The following is a 25,985-nucleotide window of genomic DNA, read 5'->3' on the forward strand; positions in this document are numbered from 1 at the left end:
CTGCTCCGGGTTTTCTGTGCAGATTTTGTGGTTGTCTGCTGGGAAAGGTCTGCAGCTTACCGTAATTTGACATGTTGTAAATATCGTCCGCACAGCGACGGTCGATTTCTGCTGCAGGTTTTCTCCGCAGTATGTGGATGACATTTTGTAAAATCACATCCACAATGCTGGTACCGTGAGACACCGCAGACTTTACACTGCATAGTAAACATATGTGATGTTTCGTTTTTTTTTCTTCCCAGCCAAATGCTAAAGGATCTGAGCCTACAAGAGGCGCTGCAGATGATGACGACGACGACGATCCTGTTCCTCCAGTTATTGCTCCACGACCTGAACATACAAAATCGGTAGGAAATCTGATACAGAGTGCTTTAAATGATCATTTTATGCAGCCAGGCTTTAAAAGGATGAAAATCATTTCTCGTTCGCCTTGTTGGGGGACACAGAGACCATGGGGTGTATGCTGCTGCCACTAGGAGGCTGTGTACACCCCACCAACCGGCAGGGAATTTCCTCAGTTTTAGCTTAGTGTCAGTAGGAGGTGGACACGGGTCCTTCATTGGACCCATATCTACCTCGATGTGCGTCGTTCCCTTTCAGGTCTTAGGCGGGATACAGTGTGAACGGTCACAACTGTACTCCCACAAGAGACTATGAGTACGGCGTGTACTGTCACCCCGTATCCTCATAGTTCTCCGGGCGGACCACGGCTCAGCACAGGACGTGCCAGCGAAGACGGATGGGCCTTGCCCCCTGCCTCCCACCCACTCGCCCACCAGAACCTGTCGGTTGGACGAGGCACGAAGACGGAATGGACAGACAGAGTGGGATATGGAAGGTACCTTTATTGGACCGGAAGAAGACACCACCGCTCCCAGAGTCTCCACAAGGACGCCGGGTGGCGGCGCCAAAGTAGCGCCGCAGGTTATCAGCGGCCGGCGCTTCCCAGTTGCCGCATCCCTTTTGGCTCCAGCTGCGGTGCGGGCTTTCTTCACCCCACCGTCGGTATTTTTCGTAGGGTGGCGTCTGGGAGCAGGGCTAGGGCGGCATTCTTCTTAGGGGCGGGCGCGGCTGCGCCGCAGTTCTTCCGCGCCGCCCCGTGCTGACAGGCGGCCGCCGTGTCTAATTTAGCCCCCGGCTTCAATTTGGGCCTTCGCGGCCACGCCCCCGTCCGCTCTCATAGGCCGTTGCCTTCCTAAGCCCTCCCACCGCCTCTTCAGGCTTGTGGCTAGGAAGGGGGGGGCGGGTTTTCCCTCTGGTGGAGGCGACTAGCTCCGCCCTTCTTGCACAGAAACCGCGCTTTTACTTCCTCACGTCGGGCTGTCGCCATCTTTGCAGCCTGACAGCCGGAGACCAAAGCAGAGACCAGCGCTTCCTGTCGGTCCCTGGCCAGTTGCAGGAGCCTAATTCATCTCCTTCGGGGTCACCAGACCGTGAGTACTTCTGCATCTGCAGACTGACACCCTACTCTGCCTTTCTGTCCCCCAACCTTCCGGCAGGTTTTCATCTTCTCTTCCTTCACCATGTCTACTTCTAAGTCTGATCGTGGCCGTCCGCCAGTCCCCACGGGCACCCTAGTCCAGTTCTTCGCATGCTCCTCTTGCAATCGCAAACTTCCCTCAGGTCAGCCTACTCCCATCTGCCTGGACTGCAGCAATCCCGTTCAGCATGACCCCGTCCAGGAACCACCTATTGCGCCACGGGAAAGCGAACCACCCATTCCTGGCTGGGCCTCGTCTCTTTCACAATCTGTGGCCGACCTCACCAGGGTGTCTCAGTCTCTAGTGGCCGTTCTTGACAAGTTGCCCCTGGACACCTGCAGGGTCCAGCAGGTCACAAGACGCTCCATCTGAGCCAGCTAGCATTAGCCGCAAAAGGCCCAGGCAGTATCTCCGGCCGGAATCCTCTCCTGGCCCCTCATCTGCACCTAGTCCTTCCCAGCAGTCGCCCTCCCGTGCCTCCTCACCCGAGTCAGGTGAAGCGTTCTCGGATATGTCTTCTGAAGGGATTGTAGAGCAGGAATCTGGCCAGGACGCGGACATGAAGGTTACAGTACAGAACCTCATCGCTGCAGTTAACCACACCTTCGAAATCTCTGTCTCCCCTGCGAAATCCTCAGATCAGGAGGTTTCGTTCAGACGGGAGGAAACACCCTCCAGGGTATTTCCTTTTCATTCCGAGTTTGGAAAGATTTTTACAAGAGAAAGGGAAGATCCGACCAGACGCTTTCAAAGAGGAAAGCGTCTCGGCGTACTGTACCCGTTTGCTAAAGAGCTCACGGATAACTGGTCTGCCTCTCCCTCTGTGGAACCGCCCGTGTCCAGACTGTCTAATAACACGGTTCTCCAGCTTTCAGGTGTGGCGTCTTTAAAGGATTCTAATGATAGAATTATAGAATCCCTGGCGAAGTCTGCCTTCGAAGCGGCTTCGACGGCGGTATGCCCAATCTTTGCTTCATCTTGGGCAGCAAAGGCCATAGCTACTTGGGCAGAGGATCTTCGTCAGGGCATAATAGAGAAAGCACAACCAGATCGATTGGCCGATCTCGACAATCAGTTTTCCCATGCGGGGGATTATCTGCTTTCTGCTTCTTTGGATGCCGTATCCTGCACAGTTCAGGCGTCAAGCAACGTCGTGGCAATCCGACGTACAATTTGGCTCAAAGCCTGGCAGGCGGACTTGTCGTCTAAAAAGTCTCTTACTAATCTGCCTTTTCAGGGAGTATGCCTCTTTTGGATCCCAATTGGACCAGATTATTAAGGACGCCACCGGAGGCACGAGTTCCCTCCTCCCTCAGTCCAAGCCTCGCAGACCTCCATTAAGGTGTCAGTTTCGACCCTTTCGGGCTTTCCGCCGTTTCAATACGGCGGAGACATCCTCCAACCAACAAAGGCCGCAGGCACGCCAAGATAGGAAGAAAGTTTCATTCAGACCCACTCCCTCCTGGCGATCCCACAATTCACAGGGCAGACCATCCAGATCCAGATCTGGACGGTCCACTTCAGCATGACTATCCTCTGACTCCCGAGGGTCCCTTCCAATTGGGAGGTCGACTCTTGTTCTTCAAGGACGTCTGGCTGGCCTCAGTAGAGGACGCCTGGGTCAGGGAGGTCGTATCGTCAGGATACAAGATAGAGTTCGTCCCTCTTCCACGGGATCGTTTTTTCAAATCCCGTCCTCCAAAAGATCCAGCCTTGATCCCGGGGTTCTTTACGGCCATTGCCTCTCTCCTCAGTTCCGGGGTGATTGTGCCCGTTCCCGAATCGGAGCGGTTTACAGGGTTTTATTCAAACCTATTCGTGGTGCCGAAAAAAGACGGGGCGGTTCGACCCATCTTGGATCTCAAGTGGCTCAACAAGAGAGTCCGTCTTCGCCGCTTCTGGATGGAGTCGGTTCGTTCAGTAATCGCTTCCATGGAGGAGCAGGAATTCATGTGTTCAATAGACATCCAAGATGCCTATCTACATGTTCCCATATTCTCCGGACATCAGAAGTTCCTGCGTTTTGCGGTTCGCCAGGAACATTACCATTTCGTTGCGCTGCCCTTCGGTCTCGCCACCGCTCCCAGAGTCTTCACGAAGATCATGGCTGCGTTGATGGCCTTGTTGAGGATCAGAGGTCTCGTTCTTTTTCCGTACCTCGATGATATTCTGATCAAAGCTCACTCTTTTCACCAGGCGCGCCTAAGTTTGAAGATCGTCCTAGACACTCTTTCCAATTTTGGGTGGATCGTCAACAGGAAAAAGTCCTGTCTGGTTCCTTCTCAACGCCTTGTGTTTCTGGGCCTACTGTTCGACACTCGTCGGTCAAGGGTCTTTCTCCCACGAGAGAAGATTCTCTCCCTGCAGCAGGATGTACGATCGCTGCAGACCACACGATTCCCGTCCCTCCGAACAACCATGAGGGTCCTGGGAAAGATGGTGGCGGCGATAGAGGCAGTTCCCTTTGCCCAATTTCACGCCAGACCTCTCCAACACGCCATTCTGTCGAGGTGGAACAGGTCTGCTCTGTCCCTGGATCGCCCTGTTCGTCTTTCATGCCGGATCAAGCGGTCTCTCAACTGGTGGTTTACGTCACCTCTCATCCTCTTGGGGCGGTCTTTTCTTCCCGTTCACTGGCAGATTGTAACAACGGATGCTAGCCTCCTCGGATGGGGGCTAGTGTTCCGCAATCACACTGTTCAGGGTCGTTGGTCGACTCGGGAATCAGCCCTGCCGATCAACGTCCTAGAGATACGAGCGATTTATCTGGCTCTCGTCCACTGGGAGAGGCTCCTCAGGGGCCTGCCTATCCGGATTCACACAGACAATGCCACAGCGGTGGCATATGTCAACCGCCAAGGAGGGACACGGAGTGCCTCAGCCCTGGCAGAAGTGTCCAAGATCCTTCAGTGGGCAGAGATTTCGGTACCGACAATCTCCGCGGTACACATTCCCGGCGTGGACAACTGGGCCGCCGATTTTCTCAGCCGCGAGGGTCTCGCGGCAGGAGAGTGGTCCCTACATCCGGAGGTGTTTCTTCAGCTTTGCCGTCGTTGGGGGACCCCGGATGTAGATCTGCTAGCCTCTCGCCTCAACAGGAAAGTCCCACAGTTTGTATCCAGGGCTCGAGATCCTCTCGCAGTGGGCGCCGACGCTCTGGCCATTCCTTGGTCGCAGTTCGAGCTCCCCTACCTGTTCCCTCCCCTGCCCCTTCTTCCCAAGCTGTTGAAGATCAAAGCAGAAGGAATTCCAGTCATTCTCATTGCCCCGAATTGGCCCAGAAGGTCTTGGTTCGCGGACGCCCCCTGGAAGCTTCCAGACAGGGCAGATCTGCTGTCTCAAGGCCCGATTTGCCACCCCAATTCTCGGCCGCTCAATTTAACGGCGTGGCTGTTGAGACAGAGGTTTTGAAATGAGCAGGATTCTCCGGTCGAGTAATTCATACCATGATCCGAGCCAGGCAGCAATCGTCTTCCAAGATTTACTACCGTACTTGGAAGGCCTATTTCACTTGGTGTGAGGCCAATAACATCGCGCCCATGTGCTTTTCGCTCCCTTCCGTTCTGGCGTTTCTTCAGGCAGGGCTGGATGCGGGGCTTGCTCTCAGTTCCTTGAAGGGTCAAGTTTCGGCGCTGTCCATTTTATTTCAGAAGACGTTGGCCTCCCTCCCTCAGGTCAAAACCTTTCTTCAGGGCGTGGTTCACATGGCTCCTCCGTACCGAGCGCCCGTGGATCCATGGGATCTTAATTTGGTTCTTGAGGTTCTGCAAGGTTCTCCTTTTGAACCTCTCAGGGATGTTTCCCTTTCTCTCCTTTCTTGGAAGGTAGCTTTTCTGGTGGCCATCACTTCCATCCGGCGCGTGTCGGAATTAGCGACTCTTTCTTGCCGCTCTCCTTTCTTGGTACTTCACCAGGACAAGGTAATTCTACGGCCTCCGCCCTCTTTTCTTCCGAAGGTGGTGTCCTCCTTTCACCTCAATGAGGATATTGTTCTGCCGTCCTTCTGTCCGAGTCCTACTCACCCTCGGGAGCGGTCCCTGAACAAGCTGGATCTGGTCAGGGAGATGAGAATCTATCTGTCTAGGATGACTTCCTTGCGGAAGACAGACTCTCTCTTCATCATTCCAGATGGGGCGCGGAAAGGTCATCCGGCCTCCAAGGCTACTATTGCTCGCTGGATCAGATCGGCAATTTTGGAGGCCTACCGGGTTAAGCATCAAGTGGCCCCTCCGGGGATCAGAGCGCACTCTACCCGGGCAGTGGGTGCTTCCTGGGCGGTACGCCACAGAGCCTCCACGCTGCAGCTTTGCAAAGCTGCAACCTGGTCATCGGTTCACACGTTTGTGAAATTCTACAAGGTCCACACCTACGCTTCGGCGGATGCCAGCCTAGGTAGGAGGATTCTGCAGGCAGCGGTGGTGAGTCCACTGGCCTGATGGAAGTTTGTTTCCCACCCCAGGGACTGCTTTGGGACTTCCCATGGTCTCTGTGTCCCCCAATAAGGCGAACGAGAAAACAGGATTTTTGGGTTGCTTACCGTAAAATCTGTTTCTCGGAGCCTTCATTGGGGGACACAGCACCCTCCCATGTTCTACAACTCCTGTTCTTACTTTGGTTGATTGGTTACAGTTGAGTTGTTTGTTCTGTTTCAATCTATTCTGTTACTTCTACTGCTTTCTCACTAACTGAGGAAATTCCCTGCCGGTTGGTGGGGTGTACACTGCGGAGGAGGAGCTAACCTTTTTTTTGCATAGTGTCAGCCTCCTAGTGGCAGCAGCATACACCCCATGGTCACTGTGTCCCCCAATGAATGCTCCGAGAAACAGATTTTACGGTAAGCAACCCAAAAATCCTGTTTTATAGCACGTCCGTTTAATATGGCATATATTCCTGATGAATGGGGCTCCCGTCCCTGGGACCCGCCGAGCTATATTGAATTGCAGCCATCCCTCTATTTAAGGTGAAGCACCTGCTTTGCATCAGTAAACGTGGAATTGGACAAGAGCGTGGCCCCATCCTGTGTGACAGATTAAATGAATGTTTCATCTGCTGTATGGCGTCTTAGTGGCAGGGCTGCAGGGTATAGGCGCTTGGCTGCCAAGTTTGGAGAAGTAAGAAATGTGTTCATGTATTTCCCTCCAGATGTATACCCGATCTGTAATTGACCCAATACCTCCCCCTGCTGGAGATGCTGACAGCGCAGCGAGGAATGCAGACAAGCAGAAGAAGAAGACCAAGATGAGCGATGACGAGATCATGGAGAAACTACGTGAGTTATATCACCATGTCGCTGTGCACAGCTTTCATAGATGTGTGTGTATACAGTATGAGAAGCTTTTTAATAGAAAAGTGTGTGTATGTGTATATATAATATATTTATTTTTTTTATATACAGTATATGAAGCTTTTCAATAGAAAAAAAGTATATGTACAATAGCTATAGATGGGTGTGTATAATATAAATTAATAATTTTGGTGTGTGTATATCATTTTTGTATACAATACAATTTGTTTTCAATTAAAACCAAATCTACATATTTCCTAATGATATCTATCGCTGACCACCCCTCGCACCCCCCCCCCCAAAAAAAAAAAAAAAAAAAATTCCAAATTAATTTTTAATTTTTGTAAGTGGTTTTATAGGACATTGTACTTTAGTATTACATGGCTTCCTCTTTTGCACTAGAGCGACCTGTAGAGAGCTGTAATCCAGGTGCGAGTCATGTACGGACTGACTAGGACTGATCCCCCTGACGCTGCCTTGCCTGTCTTGCCCCCAGTGTAATGGCAGCCGTTATGGACATTTCTGACATCTCTGGTCCTTTGATGCTGGTTAGGAGATCATTGCAGAAGAACAATACAACACTCGCATTCTCCATGTGTTATCGTCTTTGCAGAGGTTTTCTGAAAAACCTCAGTTATTGACTGTTTTTTAACCCCTTTTTAATACTGCAGCATAATTCCCGCATGTTTGCTGAATGTAGCAACACAAAAGCTATTTTTCTGTATGAAAAAGTAATAAAACCATATTGGTGAAGAACTGGTTAGGTTTTAAGTCATAAATGGGACATTCTGTAAATGGAATTGGCAGTTATGGGGGCCACAGGGATCGGTAGGGGACCTCAGGTAGCAGTGGGGACCTCAGGGATCGCTACCAGGAGCGTTGGGGACCGCGGGGATCGCTACCAGGAGCGTTGGGGACCGCAGGGATCGCTACCAGGAGCTTTGGGGACCGCGGGGATCGCTACCAGGAGCGCTGGGGACCGCAGGGATCGCTACCAGGAGCGCTGGGGACCGCAGGGATCGCTACCAGGAGCGCTGGGGACCGCAGGGATCGCTACCAGGAGCGCTGGGGACCGCAGGGATCGCTACCAGGAGCGCTGGGGACCGCAGGGATCGCTACCAGGAGCGCTGGGGACCGCAGGGATCGCTACCAGGAGCGCTGGGGACCGCAGGGATCGCTACCAGGAGCGCTGGGGACCGCAGGGATCGCTACCAGGAGCGCTGGGGACCGCAGGGATCGCTACCAGGAGCGCTGGGGACCGCAGGGATCGCTACCAGGAGCGCTGGGGACCGCAGGGATCGCTACCAGGAGCGCTGGGGACCGCAGGGATCGCTACCAGGAGCGCTGGGGACCGCAGGGATCGCTACCAGGAGCGCTGGGGACCGCAGGGATCGCTACCAGGAGCGCTGGGGACCGCAGGGATCGCTACCAGGAGCGCTGGGGACCGCAGGGATCGCTACCAGGAGCGCTGGGGACCGCAGGGATCGCTACCAGGAGCGCTGGGGACCGCAGGGATCGCTACCAGGAGCGCTGGGGACCGCAGGGATCGCTACCAGGAGCGCTGGGGACCGCAGGGATCGCTACCAGGAGCGCTGGGGACCGCAGGGATCGCTACCAGGAGCGCTGGGGACCGCAGGGATCGCTACCAGGAGCGCTGGGGACCGCAGGGATCGCTACCAGGAGCGCTGGGGACCGCAGGGATTGCTACCAGGAGCGCTGGGGACCGCAGGGATCGTTACTAGGAGCGGTGGGGACCACTTCTTTTTAATCTCTTTACTTTCAAACCCATCCACAAGGTCATTAATAAAGTGTCAGTCTTTACTGATGACGCCAAACTATATATGATAAACTGACAATGCAATATTACTGAATGACCTGGATAACTTGATTGAATGAGCAAACACTTGGCAGATGAGGTTTTTTTTTTTTTTATTGATAAACGTAGAGTAATGCACCTAGGATGGAGTAATCTTATTGCTGCCTATACATTACATGGAAACATACTCTAGACTACAGAACAGAAGGACTCGGGTATTCTGGTTACAAGTAAGCTGAGCAGCAATACACAATGGGTAGAAAAACAAGGAACACAAACAGTCCAGTACTAACAAGCACACCAACAAACTCAAGAGAATAGGTAATTAGAATAAATTTGTTATTTAAAAAAAATACCCTCAACTCTCCAAAAATTAATAGCAGTATTCAATGTTAGGCAGCAGCTGCAAAAGCAAACAAGATTTTATGGTGTATAAATGGAGATGAATTCTGTGATTATTTATATATATATATATATATAATCACTTGTAAGACCACATCTTTGTAAAAATGATATTGGGAAGTTAGGTCTAAGGGGTTACATTTCTCCTTGTGGAGAGTGACATAGGCTGTGGCATGCCAAGGTAAGGAGGATTATTCATTGTGCAATGCTTCTCTGGGAAATGTAATATGCAAATTGTCTCTGCAGAGAGGAGGAGGACGTGAACTCTCTAGCGCCACCTGTTGGAAGTAGCAATCCTTTACAATATAACCCAAAAGTTTGGACACGCCTTCTCATTCAAAGAGTTTTCTTTATTTTCATGACTATGAAAATTGTAGATTCACTCTGAAGGCATCAAAACTATGAATTAACACATGTGGAATTATATAATTAACAAAAAAGTGTGAAACAACTGAAAATATGTCTTATATTCTAGGTTCTTCAAAGTAGCCACCTTTGGCTTTGATTACTGCTTTGCACACTCTTGACATTCTCTTGATGAGCTTCAAGAGGTAGTCACCGGAATTGGTTTTCACTTCACAGGTGTGCCGTCAGGTTTTATAACAATTGCGATTTCTTGCCTTATAAATGGGGTTGGGACCATCAGTTGTGCTATGCAGAAGTCTGGTGGATACACAGGTGATAGTCCTACTGAATAGACTGTTAGAATTTGTATTATGGCAAGAAAAAAGCAGCTAAGTAAAGAAAAACGAGTGGCCATCATTACTTTAAGAAATGAAGGTCAGTCAGTCCAAAAAATTGGGAAACTTTGAAAGTGTCCCCAAGTGCAGTGTCAAAAGCCATCAAGCGTTACAAAGAAACTGGCTCACATGAGGACCGCCCCAGGAAAGGAAGACCAAGATTCACCTCTGCTGCGGAGGATAAGTTCATCCGAGTCACCAGCCTCAGAAATCGCAGGTTAACAGCAGCTCAGATTAGAGACCAGGTCAATGCCACACAGAGTTCTAGCAGCAGACACATCTCTACAACAACTGTTAAGAGGAGACTTTGTGCAGCAGGCCTTCATGGTAAAATAGCTGCTAGGAAACCACTGCTAAGGACAGGCAACAAGCAGAGGAGACTTGTTTGGGCTAAAGAACACAAGGAATGGACACTAAACCAGTGGAAATCTGTGCTTTGGTCTGATGAGTCCAAATTTGAGATCTTTGGTTCCAACCACCGTGTCTTTGTGCGACGCAGAAAAGGTGAACGGATGGACTCTACATGCCTGGTTCCCACCGTGAAGCATGGAGGAGGAGGTGTGATGGTCTGGGGGTGCTTTACTGGTGACACTGTTCGGGATTTATTCAAAATTGAAGGCATACTGAACCGGCATGGCTACCACAGCATCTTGCAGCGGCATACTATTTCATCCGGTTTGCGATTAGTTGGACCATCATTTATTTTTCAACAGGACAGTGACCCCAAACACACCTCCAGGCTGTGTAAGGGCTTTTTGACCAAGAAGGAGAGTGATGGGGTGCTACACCAGATGACCTGGCCTCCACAGTCACCAGACCTGAACCCAATCGAGATGGTTTGGGGTGAGCTGGACCTCAGAGTGAAGGCAAAAGGGCCAACAAGTGCTAAGCGTCTCTGGGAACTCCTTCAAGACTGTTGGAAGACCATTTCCGGTGACTACCTCTTGAAGCTCATCAAGAGAATGCCAAGAGTGATCAAAGCAAAAGGTGGCTACTTTGAAGAACCTAGAATATAAGACATATTTTCAGTTGTTTCACACTTTTTTGTTAATTATTTAATTCCACATGTGTTAATTCATAGTTTTGATGCCTTCAGAGTGAATCTACAATTTCTCCTACACCTCATTGGGGGGCACAGAGACAGTGGGTGTTATGCTGTTTGCCACTAGGACGCTAAGTAAACCAGTAAAGATAACTCCTCCCCTGCAGTATACACCCTCACGCTGGATGAGATATCTCCAGTTCATGCTTAGTGTCTGTAGAAGGCGCCGTTTTTATTTTATTTTTGAATTTTTCTGTAAATTTTTATTAACGAGTGAAGGGGGCGACGGTTCCTTTCTACGGCCCGCTCTCCCCCGAACCAACAACAGGCACGCACACGGAGTATACCTCCCCGTAAACTTTCCTGCGACGTTTGGGGCTGATTCCTCTAGCGATATTGGCGATGATCCTTACGGCCGGAGTCCGGTAATCCACGGATATGAGGGCAGGCGCACGGAATGGAGAAGACTGGACAGTGCTTACATAGGCCCTGAATCGGCCCCATAGCTCTCCATCCCCCTATCATAGCGAGGATCGATTGAGCATGGCCCTTTAAGAACTCCTCCAGCTCTGCTACATCAGCCCAGGAGGATGAGAGCCTGCATGAATTGCCTGACAGCGCTGAGCACTGGAGTTGAGGTATGGGGTCGGGTCCTGGTCCCCAGGAGAAACGCTGACGTAGTGTCAGCGGCGGTGCACCTGCCCCCCATCGCGCCCCCCCCTCGGCGCTACCGCGGGTAGCCCGAAAAATTTAGTCCCCGGCTTTCCGGCCTGCTAGGCCGCAATTTGAATAGCGCCGCCCGCGCTATTATCGCCGCCCCCTTGCCTTGGCGCCTCTCATACCTGACGAGACGTGCAATTCTAATCTCGGGGGCCATGTCTTTTTACCTCAGCCCGCTCTGGACACGAGCTGTGAGGCGAGCATTCTGCCGGATACCGGGTGACACCACAGGGCCACCGCTATTCCTCCCGGGGGACACAGCATAGAACCGGGTAAGCTGCATCTGCCCTCAGATTAAACTTAACCCCTTCCCGGCACGTTCCCTGCAGCTGCAGCAGACTGCTGTTAACCCTTTCAGGAGCGCTATGTCTCAATCTAAGGAGGCTAAACGGGCTGCTAAAAAGCACGCTGCGTTTTTACCATGTGTACCACTTGCAAGTCTGCCTCACCCAGTGCACAGACTAATCCGTTATGCACGGCCTGCAACCTGGCCTGCGCTCAATTGCCCCTCGCCGCCGCTGCTGACGGGCCTCCTGCGTTTAGTACCCCTGACTGGGCGGTGTCCCTGTCACGGTCGGTGGAGTCCCTGACCCAGTCTATATTCTCCTTCCGGGAGGACTCTTTAAGCCAGAAGGCATCCTTACCCAACCCCCCCCGAGGAGGGCTCTCGTGTCGGCCGGGAACCGTCCACCGCAGGGGCCGAACTCGTTCGAAGGGATGGTCAGGTCTCTAGAAAGCGGACCCATGACGCGTCCCCTAGTCCCGTTCGCGCCTCTGCGACTCCTGTGTCTCACTCTCCCTTTCCTGGAGTTCTGAGCGAGCACGACTCTGAATTCAAATCTGACACGTCAGCCCCTCAGAATCCCCCAACTGATCGAGTCGCTTGATTCTCTTATAGAATCAGTCACCAGGATTCCGATGTTGGCTGAGGAAAATATTCCCACTCCAGCACACGCTGTCTCATTAAGAAAACCAAGCATGTGCGCAGGTTATTTTCCAGCCATCCGGACTTTAAAGAAATTGTCCAGAAACACAGGGATCGTCCGCATAAGCGGTTCACAGGGAAAGTCTACTCAGGCTAAATACCCTTTTGATCCAGACCTAATGAAGGATTGGTTACAGTCCCCTCCGGTGGACCCGCCTGTATCGCGTCTTGCTTCAAAACGCTTCTATCCGTTTGTGAGGGTTCCTCAATCAGAAACCCCTCCGATCGTCAGATTGACTGACTACCTTGCCCGTTCAGTTTTTGAAGCTTCAGGAGCAGCGCTTTTTCCTTCTTTCGCTACAATTTGGGTCACTAAGGCAATGGCCGCTTAGGCAGAAGTCTTGATTGGTGCCCGGGAAGGAAGTAATCTTCCTCCGGAGGCAACCACGGTCGCCAGGCAGATAATTCACACAGTGGACTTTGTAGTGGACGCCTCTTTTGATGCCGCTAATGCGATCTACATTAGAAGAGCCCTATGGCTCCGACTGGCGGGCGGATGCCACATCTAAAAGATCGTTGACTTCTCTCCCACTTCAAATGGGTCATCTTTTTATAGAGAAACTAGATCAGCTCATTTCTGATGCTACCGGGGGCTAGGGCTTCTGGATCCAGGGGAGCCAGATCTCATAGATCTACCCAGTGACTTGTTGCGGTATCCGGTGGTCGCCTACTTTCCTTCAGCCACACCTGGCCCGCGGTCGTCCACGACAAGGGGGTCAGGGAGCTGGTGTCCTCCGGATACAAGATAGTTTTCCTCTCTCCCTCCAACTCGCTTTTTCCTTTCCTCCCCCCAAGGCAAAGACATGAGCCTTCCTTCGGGCTGTTCAGGCTCTATTAAGCGACGGAGTCATCATTCCGGTCCCTCATCACGAAAGGTTCAGAGGATTTTATTCAAACCTTTTTGTGGTTCCAAAGAAGGACGGGACGATGCGACCCATTCTGGATCTCAAACTGTTAAATCAGTTTGTCACGGTTCGGTGATTCCGAATGGAATCCCTCCGATCAGTTGTCACTTCCATGGAAAAAGAGTTCCTAGCATCCATCAACATCAAGGACGCTTACCTTCACATTCCGATCTGCCCGTCTCATCAGCAGTTCCTGCGTTTTGCAATTCACAAGGAACACTTCCAGTTGGTTGCCTTGCCCTTCAAACTCGCCACTGCCCTCAGGGTCTTTACTAAGGTCATGGTGGCTGTCATGGCCATTCTCCACTCTCGGGGGAAGTGGTGTTACCATATCTGGACGACCTGCTCATCAAGGGTCTGTCCCTTTCAGCCTGCGAGGAATCCGTGGACATAACAGTGATACACTTTCTTGCCTGGGCTGGAGATAAACTTAGCAAAGTCTTCCCCGAAACTGGCTCAGCAGATTTCCTTTTTAGGAATGATCTTGGACACTTCCCGCGGGTTGATCATTCTCCCTCCAGAAAAGACGCAAGCCTTACGACAGGCAGTGCAGACGTCCAGCTTCTCACTCCATTCGTTTCAGCATTAGGGTTCTCGGAAAGATGGTGGCTGTGATGGAAGCAGTTCCATTTGCACAGTTACATCTCTGTCCCTTACAACATGCGTTGCTGTCAGCTTGGGACAAGAACCCGTTCTCCCTGGACTGTCGGATGGTTCTGTCCCTGTGGGTCAGGCAAGCCCTCAGGTGGTGGACTCTGAGGTCCTCCCTGAATCAAGGGAGGTCTTTTCTCCCAGTATGATGGTTGGTAGTAACCACCGACGCAAGTCTTCTCGGCTGGGGTGCGGTCTTTCGTCACCACACGGCACAGGGTCGTTGGTCGACCTGAGTCACGTCTCCCCATCAACATTTTGTAGATACGAGCGATCAGATTTGCTCTACGGAATATCCACCATCTCCTCGCAGGTCACCCCATCAGGATCCAATCCGACAACGCCACGGCTGTAGCGTATATCAACCGCCAGGGAGGTACCCGGAGCAGGATGACCATGCACGAAGTGAGTCACATCCTCCTTTGGGCCGAGACCAACCATTCGCCCATCTCAGCAATTCACATCCCGGGCGTAGAAATTTGGGCGGCAGATTTTCTCAGTCGCCAAGGCATTGCCTCGGGAGAGTGGTCTCTACATCCGAAAGTCTTTCACCATATTTGTCATCGTTGGGGGACTCCGGATGTGGACCTCATGGCCTCTAGACTAAACAAGAAGTTGTCTCAGTTCATTGCGTGATCAATGCGCCATCGGAGCTGACGCCCTAGTTCTGCCATGGCACCGGTTCCGGCTCCCATACATCTTTCCCCCCTCTTCCCTTGCTTCTGAGGGTCATCAGGAAGATCAGAGCGGAGGGTGTGCCAGATTGGCCACGCCGAGCATGGTATGCATAACTAATACAACTAGTCGCCGACGTCCCCTGGCAACTTCCAGATCGCACGGATCTGCTTTATCAGGGCCCGATTTACCACCAGATCTCCGGGGCCTTGTCTGTCGGCGTGGTCGTTGAATCCTGGGTTTTAGCACAGGCTGGATTCTCTCTCGACATGATTTCCACCATGATTAGTGCTAGGAAGCCTGTATCCAGGCGTATCTTTCACCGCATCTGGAAAATCTTCTTTTCATGGTGCAAGGATCATGATCGTTCCCCTCTGGTGTTCTCCATTCCGGCCATATTGGAGTTCCTTCAATACGGATTAAAATCAGGCCTCGCGCTTAGCTCACTCAAGGGCCAAATTTCGGCCTTGTCAGTGCTTTTCCAGCGCAAAATTGCCACCAAACCTCAGGTCAAGACATTTATTCAAGGAGTTTCCCATGTGACGCCTCCTTAATCTGGCTCTCTGGGCCTTACAGGAGGCTCCTTTCGAACTGCTGCAGAACATGTCATTGACCGTCCTCTCTTGGAAAGTGGTCTTTCTAGTGGCAATTACGTCAATCAGACGAGTTTCGGAATTGGCAGCCCTTTCCTGCCGTTCTCCGTTCCTGAATTTTCATCAGGACAAGGTAGTTCTCAGGACGTCCCCGTCCTTCCTGCCCAAGGTCGTCTCCTCTTTCCATCTCAATGAGGAAATTGTTTTGCCTGCCTTTTGTCCGGCACCAGTCCATCGCATTGAGAAGGCCCTCCGCACCCTGGATGTGGTTAGGGCGCTGAGACTGTACATCTCACGGACAGCTCCCTTCCACAAGTCAGATGCCCTGTTCATACTTCCAGAGGGGCATAGGAAGGGCCTATCCGCTTCAAAAGCAACGCTAGCCAGGTGGATTCGCTCAGCGATTCAGGAATCCTACCGTGTCAGGAATGCTCCTGTCCCAGCGGGGATTAAGGCACACTCTACCCGGTCAGTGGGCGCCTCTTGGGCCATTCGGCACCAGGCCTCGGCAGAGCAGGTCTGCAAGGCTGCGACTTGGTCCAGTCTGCATACCTTTACAAAACATTACCAAATTCATTCCTGGGCCTCTGCAGAGCAGCTCTCGGCAGACGCATCCTGCAATCGACAGTACCTCAGTGTTGACTCAGTGGTACATGGGGTATTAGCAGATGTATGCTCCCCACCCAGGGACTGCTTTAGGACGTCCCATTGTCTCTGTCCCCCAATGAGGCGTAGGAGAAATAGGGATTTTTGTGTACTCACCGTAAAATCCTTTTCTCCGAGCCATTCATTGGGGGACACAGCACCCACCCTGTTTAGCCTACTGGCTCAACTGTAGCATTCTTAGGTTTTGGCGTAGTTATGGTTATTGTTGACTGTTTAAACTCCTACTGCTTTTTTCACTGAACTGGAGATATCTCCTCCAGTGAGAGGGTGTATACTGCAGGGGAGGAGTTAACTTTTTTTTTTCTGGTTTACTTAGTGTCCTCCTAGTGGCAAGCAGCATAACACCCACTGTCTGCGTCCCCCAATGAATGGCTCGGAGAAAAGGATTTTATGGTGATTACACAAAAATCCCTATTTTCATAGTCATGAAAATAAAGAAAACTCTTTGAATGAGAAGGTGTGTCCAAACTTTTGGTCTGTACTGTAAGTCACTATCGATCCTTTAATGAGTCTTGAGATATGACTTGGGATAAAAGCCAAATCAGAATCTCAATTTGCAGATTGCAAACTGCTTCCAACAGGTGGCGCTTTAGGGTTCAAGTCCTCTTTCTCTCTGAAGAGGCAATTTACATATACGGAAGTTAGTGAGCTCAAAAGCGGGGAACTAAATTGCTACAAGGGATGGCTAGGTTTTCACTGTGGTGAGAGGTTGGAAAATTGGGCTTTTTTTTTTTTTTTTTTTTTTAGCTTAGAAGAACAATGCTAAAAAGTAATGTCATTTATATGTATAAATATGTGTGTGGTTAATACAAAGGACGGGCACATGATGTATTGGTTTCAAAGACCATACTAAGGACCAGGAAGCACTCATTACGGAGGAAGATTAATTCTGACAGCTAAATAGGAAAGGATTCTCTCCAGTTAGAGCAGTCAGACTGAATTGCCCTACTGCTAGAGGTAGTAATGGCAGCATTTAAATGTCTGGATGCGATAATTAATGGTAAAGGGGGATATACCAGTAAATTTAGCGGTAATAAATATTGCTGCTTAAGAACGGATGTCAGCCTTTATAACATCTAAATTTGGTCTTATTGTAATCACAATGAACCACAAAATAAAGTTGGTGTTTCACTAGTACCACACCAACAATAGAAAAATTGAGTTCTAGCTTCCACAGAAGCCTTGCTGGGAACAGGGCCTGTTTAACATGTCGGAAAATGTGGAGGTGACCCCGCATACTCGTCTGTCCTTTTACTTCTATAGGAGTGCTGTTGTAGCCGCGCTGCCTTGGGACCCAAACATTCCTGATATGTTTTATTACATGAATATCTTTTTTGGCTCACATTTTTTGCTTGTGCTGTGTGCAGTATAGTCTGACAGTGGTGAATCTGGTTTTGAGATGGCATGGTTCTATTTTATTTTTTATGCTCCAAACTTAATGATTTATAGATAGAAAACAAATGTCTTCCCATTGCGTAAAGAAGAGAAACGGTTAAGACTTCTATTTTACCTTTGTATTCTGGTTCTCACCGCCTTATGTCTTTCCAGGAACCATAGTGAGCATAGGTGACCCGAAGAAGAAGTACACCAGATATGAGAAGATTGGTCAAGGGTAAGGATCTTTATTCTTTTATTGAAGGGGAGTGCCTGTCGGAATTGTTTAGTCACCCTTCATGGCCTCCCGTCCTCCAATAGATGGATGTCTCAGAAGTTAGACTACACTCCCTGACAAAAGTTATGTCGCTTATCCATGTTATGTAAATAAAAGCTTATAACCTGACGTTAAATTCATCCATTGGTTGTATAAATTCTTTTGAAAGCTGAAACCCTCCGAAATGTGGTTATGGTTTAGAAAATAAATTGGCATCAATGTAGAAATATTGATCATTTAACGAACACAGAATGGTCATATTTTGGCAAGACAAAAGTTTTGTCGCCTGGTCATATAATGCACCCAATCCTAGTTTACATCCTCACCTGTGCTCAGTGAATGATTTGTTAATTAGTGGGTGTGTACAAAAAGAAACCCAGCACCCCAGACCTTCACTTGAGCTGCAACTTGAGCTCTGTCAACATGCCAAGAATCCACCCTGTGACCAAAGTCTTGATTATCAAGAGGCTGAAGACCAGATCCACTGCAGAGGTGGCTGGCACATTTAATGGGTCTCATCGTCAAGTATAAAGAATTAAAAAAAAAAAAAAAAAATTGGAGATGTGTTTGATAAGCCCAGGACCGGCAGACCCCGCAAGACAACTGCTCAGGAGTAACATTTGTTGGTTAGAAAATCCAAAGCAAGCCCCTCTTCCACTGCAGCAGAGCTCCAACAGGCCTGGTCACCTCGAGTCCCTGTGTCAACTAGAACAGTTTGTAGGATTCTGTCTCGAAATGGCCTCCATGGTCAAATCAGTGCCCAGAAGCCAGCACTAAACAAAAGGCAAATAAAAAACCGTATGGCATTTGCAAAGTCCCACAGCCTGCTAAACAGATGGACGCTGGAAAAGTGGCCGAAGGTGGATTTCTCTGATGAATCTTCAGTAGAATTACACCACAGCCGCCGCAAATACTGCAGGAGACCTACTGGAGCCTGTATGGATCCAAAATACACCCAGAAAACAGTTAAATTTTGGTGGTGAAAGATCATGGTCTGGGGTTACATTCAGTATGGGGGTGTGCAAAACATTTGCAAGGTGGAAGGCAATATCAATAGCCTAAAATATCAAGAAGTATTAGCTACCTCTTATATTCCAAATCATAAAAGGGGTCAAATTCTGCAGCAGGATGGTGCTCCATCTCATACATCCATCTCTACAACAAAGTTCCTCCAGGCAAAAAAGATCAAGGTGTTCAAGGACTGACCAGCCCAGTCACCAGACATGACCATCATTGAGCATGTTTGGGGTATGATGAAAGAGGAAGCTTGGAAGACAAAACCAAAGAATCTAGAAGAACTCTGGAAGGCATGTAAGACTGCATTCTTTGCTATTCCTGATGACTTCATTAACAAATTGTATGAACCATTGTTGAACCGCATGGATGCAGTCCTTCAAGCTCATGGAAGTCACACAAAATATTAAATATGACTCTAATAGCACCACAACTTCATTCACCTATGTTATGCAACATATATTTGTATTTTAAGTTAATTATTTGTTTGAATATCACATTACTTTCTGTGGCCGACAAAACTTTTGTCTTGCCAAAATCTGACCATTCTTTGTTCATTAAATGATCAATATTTCTGAATTGATGCCAATTTATTTTCCTAACCTAAACCACATTTCGGAGGGGTTTCAGCTTTCAAAAGAATAATTTATACAACCAATGGATGAATTTAATGTCAGGTTATAAGCTTTTATTTACATAACATGGATAAGCGACATAATTTCTGTCAGGGAATGTACTGTGACACTGAATTATGTCCTGTCCTTAAGATAGTAGGGCCCGGGGTTCTCCCCCCATTTTTTTGCAGGCACAATGAACCATTTTAATGTTCTGTATGTAAAAGCTACTGAAATTATTCTAATGTAAAGTGGAAAGTATAATATGTTTGACCATAATGTGCCAACAAGGTTATAGATCCCTTTACTACAGTGTAGTTTTGTTGGCTAGTAAAAAGGCTATCTCCTAAACTGTGGACGCCCACTGATCCCAAGAATGGAGTTCTAACACTATGGAGGGAATCATTCTGCATTGGCCTGCCGAAAAAGACAAGTGTTGTACATGGACATCAGTCCATAGGGAATGAAAAGACCGGAGGCATGGAAAGTTTTGGAGCCTCGGTTTTCAGGATCTGTGTTGATCTGTTAATGCCACTGTCAATCTCTGACAGCGTCATTTAACAAGCACCGTCGGGGCACATAATTCCACCCACCCATCAGTGCGCCCCCTTGACTTGATCGCAGGGTGCCAATGGATTGCCATAACAGTAATAGCCAGTGGTCTGCTAATGACCTCCCCATTCCTGTAAGTATGAATTTCTTGTGAAAGCCAGCCTGTAGCTTATGTTCATGGGAGATTGTGATTCTGCTGTACATAGCAGAGCTGAATCCCTGCTATGTATAGCACAAGTGATCAGATGATCACAGCTTCAAGTCCCTTAAGGGGACTATTAAATATAGTAGAAAGCTTTAAAAAAAAATTAAATTTGAAAAAAACAAAATCACAAGTTCAAATCACCCCTCTATCCCCTCTTTGCCCAATTAAAAACTAAGCAAAAAATACACATTTTGTATTTCTATGTTCGATCTATGAAAATATAAAATAATCTAATCTATAAACGGTGTAATGAGGAAAAAAATCAAAACCGCCAGAATGATGTTTTTTTTGGCCACATTCAGATTGCAATAACAGGCGATCAAAACATTTTATCTACCCAAAAATGGTATCTACACCTTACACAGTTGAATATACAACAAGGGTTAATAGCACCAGCTTACTAAGAAAAATCCCTGGATTAAAATATAACTTTCTTTATCGCTTCATTGGGGGACACAGATTACCATGGGGTGTATGCTGCTGCTGCTAGGAGGCTGAACACAAGAAAATTATCTCCTCCCTGGCAGTATACGCCCACCGACAGGCACCAAGTACCTCAGTTTGTGCTTGGTGTCTGTAGGAGGCGGACTGGGATCTCCGCATTTCCGCATTTATTTTCCTTTTTTCTTTTGGGTGTGTTGTGTGAATTAATGTTTTCTCATTTATTTTTCAGATTTCAGCATCAGGAAACAGGGTGTAACTTCATCCTGCTTTCCCATCTCAGGCGGCTGAGCGAGCAATGTGGTGTTACCCACATCGCAACTCTCAGTTCCGCAGGCAGGACCTTTTCCCCTATCACCCTCGGGTGCTATAGGCGGACGACAGGTGGCCGGTCTTCGACGATTTCCCTCCTCACCCCTCTTCCGGGACAGGGCTGAGAGCGGTGACTTTTCCTTCCTGGCAAGAAGTTGGCGCCGTCTTCTGCACCATGCGGACATGGTGCGGGTACAGAGGATCTTCCTTCCCAGCGGCCTGCTCTCTATAGTGGGCCCCTGCGGTAATCCTCTTCAGGGACGTCAGGTAAGCGGTCTGAATGTACCATCCAGCCCTGCATTCGAAGGAAAAAAAAAAAAAAAAAAAAGTGACCAAGCTAACTCCTCCAGCCCTGCAGCCTTCCCACTGGCGCCTCTGTAGCCAGACATCGGCCCCTGTTTTGAAATTCCCGCCCTCCATTCCTTCACATGGAAGGCATCTGGGTTGGCGCTTCTGCTAGCCTCTGCACTGTCCCTGTTTGAAATTTCCGCCTCTTTTTTATGCAGGAGCGCGCGCTCCTCTTCCCATCACTCACCTCTGGGGGGTTTCAGCAGCGATTTCGCAGGCAGTGTATTACCCGGTATTCTCCTTCACCCCTGCGGCTTTGCGGTCCCCGAGTGCGCTGTCGGCCATGGGGTCTTGGGTGGTAACCGCGTCTTTTTTACTTTCGCTTTCACTTTGAAAGCTTCCTTCTTCCTGAGCGCGCGCTCTTTTCGCGCCTTTATTATCCTATCACGGGTCTTCTTCCTCCTCGGCGCTGTCGGTCTCTCCTCTCAGCCGCGCCGCCCGCTGCTGTCTTCCAATCATGCGGCTCGGCCGCTAAGCCCCGCCTACCGCTATCATGATTCTGACTTCCTGGACATCTCTCTCTCTTCATCTGCTCTCTGCATGGGGGACACAGCGGCGCCCGGCAGCACATCTGAACCTCAGTAGGCTCTGCTGCTATTGTTCTGAGGCTCCAATTAGCTCCCCTCAGCAGTTCCCTCTCACATATGTGCGGACATACTGCCATACTTTTTCACATATGCCCAACCCTGCAGGGGCTCTCTGTGCTAGACCCACACCTATTCACTATGCCTGCGCGCGGTGTAAAAAGAAGTGGGCGTCAGGTCAGTCATCTCCCTTCTGCCCGTCCTGCAGCCCTTCCATTATGTCTGCCCCTCAGGAGCACTCCGAAACCCGAAATGAGAGCACTCCACCTCCTCCAGAGTGGGCCGTTGCAATGTCTCAGTCGGTCTCTGACCTGACTAAGATTTCTCAGTCTCTGGTCCAGGTCTTAGAACGGATACCTCAGCTATCTACAGCCACCTGTGTGCCGACCGCCTCTCACGGTGAGTCGCCCGCTCCTGACCGCGACCTTCAGACGGGCAGACCAGGTAGAGGGTCTAGGAAGCGGGCTCTTTCAGGCTCTTCTTCCAGCTCACATGGTCCTTCCGCTTCTCCCAGGCTACGTTCCTCATCTCCTTCATCGGTAGACGACCTTAGGTCAGACGATGATTACCAATCAGGATCTGACTCAGAGGCAGACAACATGTCTAAAACTCGGGACATGGTTGATAGCCTTATAGCAGCTATTTTTCAAACGCTCGAAATAAAGGACGATAAGACACCTCTTCAGGAATGCTCCGTTTCCTTTAAGCGAGTAAAACCTCCCTCTCGAACCTTTCCTAATCACAAGGAGTTTGACACTTCACACTGGGAACACCCTGAGAAACTGTTTTCAGGCCGCAAGTACTTGGATGTGCTATATCCCTTTGATGCGGACCTCCTCACAAAATGGTCCAAGGCTCCCGAAGTGGATCCACCAGTTTCCCGTCTCTCTTCTAAAACTGTTCTATCCCTTCCGGACGGGGCATCGCTTAAAGATCCAACAGACAGACAAATAGAATCGCTGGCTAAGTCCATTTTTGAAGCATCCGGCGCCTCCCTCTGTCCTATTTTCGCTTCTGCCTGGCTGGCAAAAGTCATTTCAGCTTGGGCAAAAATTCTTCACATGGGCATCTTAGCGGCCGCTCCGCAGGAAGAGCTAGCAGACCAAATTAATCATGCGGGTAAATATCTTTTGGCCGCATCCTTGGATGCGTCCGGGTGCGTAGCAAGAGCTAACAGTAATGTAGTAGCCATACGCCGTATCCTTTGGTTGAAATCATGGAATGCGGACACCACTTCTAAGAAGTCTCTCACTAACCTGGCATTTCACGGTTCTAGGCTCTTTGGCGCCAAGCTAGATCAGATAATCTCAGATGCCACTGGGGGCAAAAGTACCCCTCTCTCCCACAATCTCGGCCTAGATGATTTTTCAACAGAAAAGCTTCTCGGCCGTTTAGGCCCTTTCGCCCCTTCTCTTCCACAGAAGGATCTTGCCAGCAAGACCGGTCCACCGCTTCCAGGGAGCGGAGAAAACCATCGTATAGACCCGCTCCACGCTGGAAATCAAGAGGCCAAGCTTCCAGATCTTCAGGTTCCCGGTCCGGTAGATTTTCCTCGGAAGTGACGGGTCACCCCCACCTGGAGATTCTTCCAGGGTGGGAGGCAGACTTTCCTCTTTCATGGACGCTTGGCTGTCTGTTGTCGACGACGCTTGGGTCAGGGAAATCGTCATATCCGGATACAAAATCGAATTTTCTTCCCCCCCCCAAACAGGCGCTTCTTCCAGTTGCGACCCCCAAGACAGCAGTCCCAGAACCCAGGGTTCCTTCAGGCCTTCTCCTCCCTTCTTTCCGCCGGAGTTATAGTCCCCGTTCCTTCAAACGAACGGTTTTCAGGATTCTACTCGAATCTCTTCGTAGTCCCGAAAAAAGACGGCTCCCTTCGTCCAATCTTGGACCTCAAGTTGCTCAACCGCTACGTGAGGATCCTCCACTTCAAAACGGAGTCTCTGCGCTCGGTGATAGCCTCGATGAAACCCGGAGAGTTCCTCTGCTCTGTGGACATACAGGATGCCTATCTTCACATCCCTGTGTGTCGGCAACATCAGAGATATCTCCGCTTTGCGATTCAAGAGAACCACTATCAGTTCACGGCTCTTCCCTTCGGCCTAGCCTCCGCTCCCCGTGTCTTTATGAAGGTGATGGCAACAGTTATGGCTATCCTTCGCTCCAGGGGTATTGTCATCATCCCTTATCTGGACGATCTCTTGATCAAGAGTTAGTCTCGCCAAGACTGTCTTCAAAGTCTTCAGATAACCCTGGATACTCTCGGCCGCCTCGGATGGATAGTCAACAAAGAGAAGTCCTTCCTGCTCCCTACTCAGTCTGACATTTCTGGGCATGGAATTCGACAAGAATCTAGCCCGAGTGTTTCTACCGAGGGACAAATTTGCAGCCCTTTGCAAGGGAATCCGACCCCTAAAACGCTCAAGGCCCTTTGCCCTTCGGTCCTGCATGAGAGTCCTGGGGAAGATGATAGCTTCCATGGAAGCAGTGCCTTTCGTGCGATTTCACACTCGCCCTCTCCAACTGTTCCTCCTTTCAATCTGGGACAAGACCTCGGTTTCTCTGGACCATCCTATACTCCTTCCTCTCAGAGTAACGCAGTCTCTGACTTCGTGGACATTACCGGCATCAGTTCTCCATGGATGGTCTTTTCTTCCGCCTCAGTGGCAAGTCATCACGACCGACGCCAATCTCCTAGGATGGGGGGCGGTTTTCCATCGGAAAACGGCCCAAGGGCGCTGGAACGCCCAGGAGACTCTTCTTCCCATCAACCTTCTGGAAATCAGAGCGATCTTTCTTGCTCTCCTCCGCTGGCAGCCTCTCCTCGTAGGCAAACCAGTCTGTATTCAGTCGTACAACGCCACTGCCGTGGCGTACATAAACCACCAGGGCGGTACTCACAGCAGGCAGGTAATGTCAGAAGTGGCAAAGATACTGCATTGGGCAGAGCGTCACGTTCCGGAGATCTCCACCGTTCACATTCCAGGGGTGGAAAATTGGGCAGCCGACTTCCTAAGTCGCCAGGGCCTAGCGTAAGGCGAATGGTCCCTTCACCCCACAGTCTTCAATCAGATATGCCAGCGTTGGGGCACTCCGGACGTCGATCTCATGGCATCTCGGATGAACCACAAAGTTCCTCTCTTCGTAGCCAGGTCCAGGGATCCGCTAGCCGTCGGTTGCGACGCCCTGGTAATTCCGTGATCCCAGTTTCAACTGCCTTACCTGTTTCCTCACCTTGCCCTGATTCCAAGGGTAGTCAAGAAAATAAAATCAGAAGGCATCCCAATAATTCTGGTGGCTCCGGACTGGCCAAGACGTCCTTTGTACGCGGAGTTGGTGAATATGCTTCCGGACCGTCCAGATCTTCTCACAAGGCCCCCTTTACCACCAGAATTCTCAGTCACTGAATCTAACGGCATGGCCGTTGAGGCCGCGATTCTAAGGGAAACAGGATTTTCCAACCGAGTCATTCAAACCATGATCAGAGCTAGGAAGCCAGCATCCTCTCGCATTTACCATAGGTACTGGAAGGCTTTTTTCCGTTGGTGTGACGATAACGATGTTTTTCCATTATCGTTCTCCATTCCATCCATACTTGGTTTCCTCCAGTCCGGTTTAGATGCGGGCCTGTCCCTCAGTACCCTCAAAGGACAGGTATCTGCTCTGGCAATTCTCTTCCAAAAGGATCTGGCCTCCTTACCGCAGATGAAGACTTTTCTCCAAGGGGTCGCCCATGTGGCTCCTCCTCATCATTCTCCTATAGATCCGTGGGATCTCAATCTCGTTCTTGGCGCTCTCCAAACGGCGCCGTTCGAACCTATCCAGGACATTCCTCTGTCCCTTCTCTTGTGGACGGTGGCTTTCCTAATCGCCATTACATCAATCAGGAGAGTTTCTGAGCTGGCTGCCTTATCCTTTGCCTATGCCTTTTAACAGGGAAAAATGCAAAGTACTACATCTGGGCAATAAAAATGAAAAAAGCATATACAGAATGGGAGGAATAGGGCTAAGCAACAGCACATGTGAAAAAGACTTGGGTATACTAATAGATCACAGACTGAATATGAGTCAACAGTGTGATGCAGCAGCAAAAAAGGCAAATGCAATTCTAGGATGTATTAACAGAAGCATACAGTCTAGATCACGTGAAGTCCATTATTTCCCTCTACTCCTCTTTGGTCAAACCTCATCTGGAATATTGTGTCCAGGTTTGGGCACCACATTTTAAAAAAGACATCAACAAACTGGAGCAAGTTCAGAAAAGAGCGACCAGAATGGTGACCGGTCTGCAAACCCTGTCT

General features: G+C 49.8%; 1 protein-coding gene across 2 annotated transcripts in view; it reads left to right on the forward strand.

Moving 5' to 3' along the window:
- PAK2 (p21 (RAC1) activated kinase 2) overlaps window positions 1-25,985 on the forward strand; it is a 120,230-nt gene that overhangs the window by 52,958 nt on the left and 41,287 nt on the right. For both annotated transcript variants that reach the window (XM_073576573.1, XM_073576571.1), the window contains exons 6-8: window positions 243-347; window positions 6,624-6,750; window positions 17,509-17,572. In XM_073576573.1, the coding sequence (XP_073432674.1) occupies window positions 243-347; window positions 6,624-6,750; window positions 17,509-17,572 (296 nt within the window). The remainder of the gene's footprint in view (window positions 1-242; window positions 348-6,623; window positions 6,751-17,508; window positions 17,573-25,985) is intronic.

Source organism: Dendrobates tinctorius, unplaced genomic scaffold (assembly GCF_039654945.1).
Source record: "Dendrobates tinctorius isolate UK_male_01 unplaced genomic scaffold, ASM3965494v1 ptg000049l, whole genome shotgun sequence".
NCBI classification, from domain to species: domain Eukaryota; kingdom Metazoa; phylum Chordata; class Amphibia; order Anura; family Dendrobatidae; genus Dendrobates; species Dendrobates tinctorius.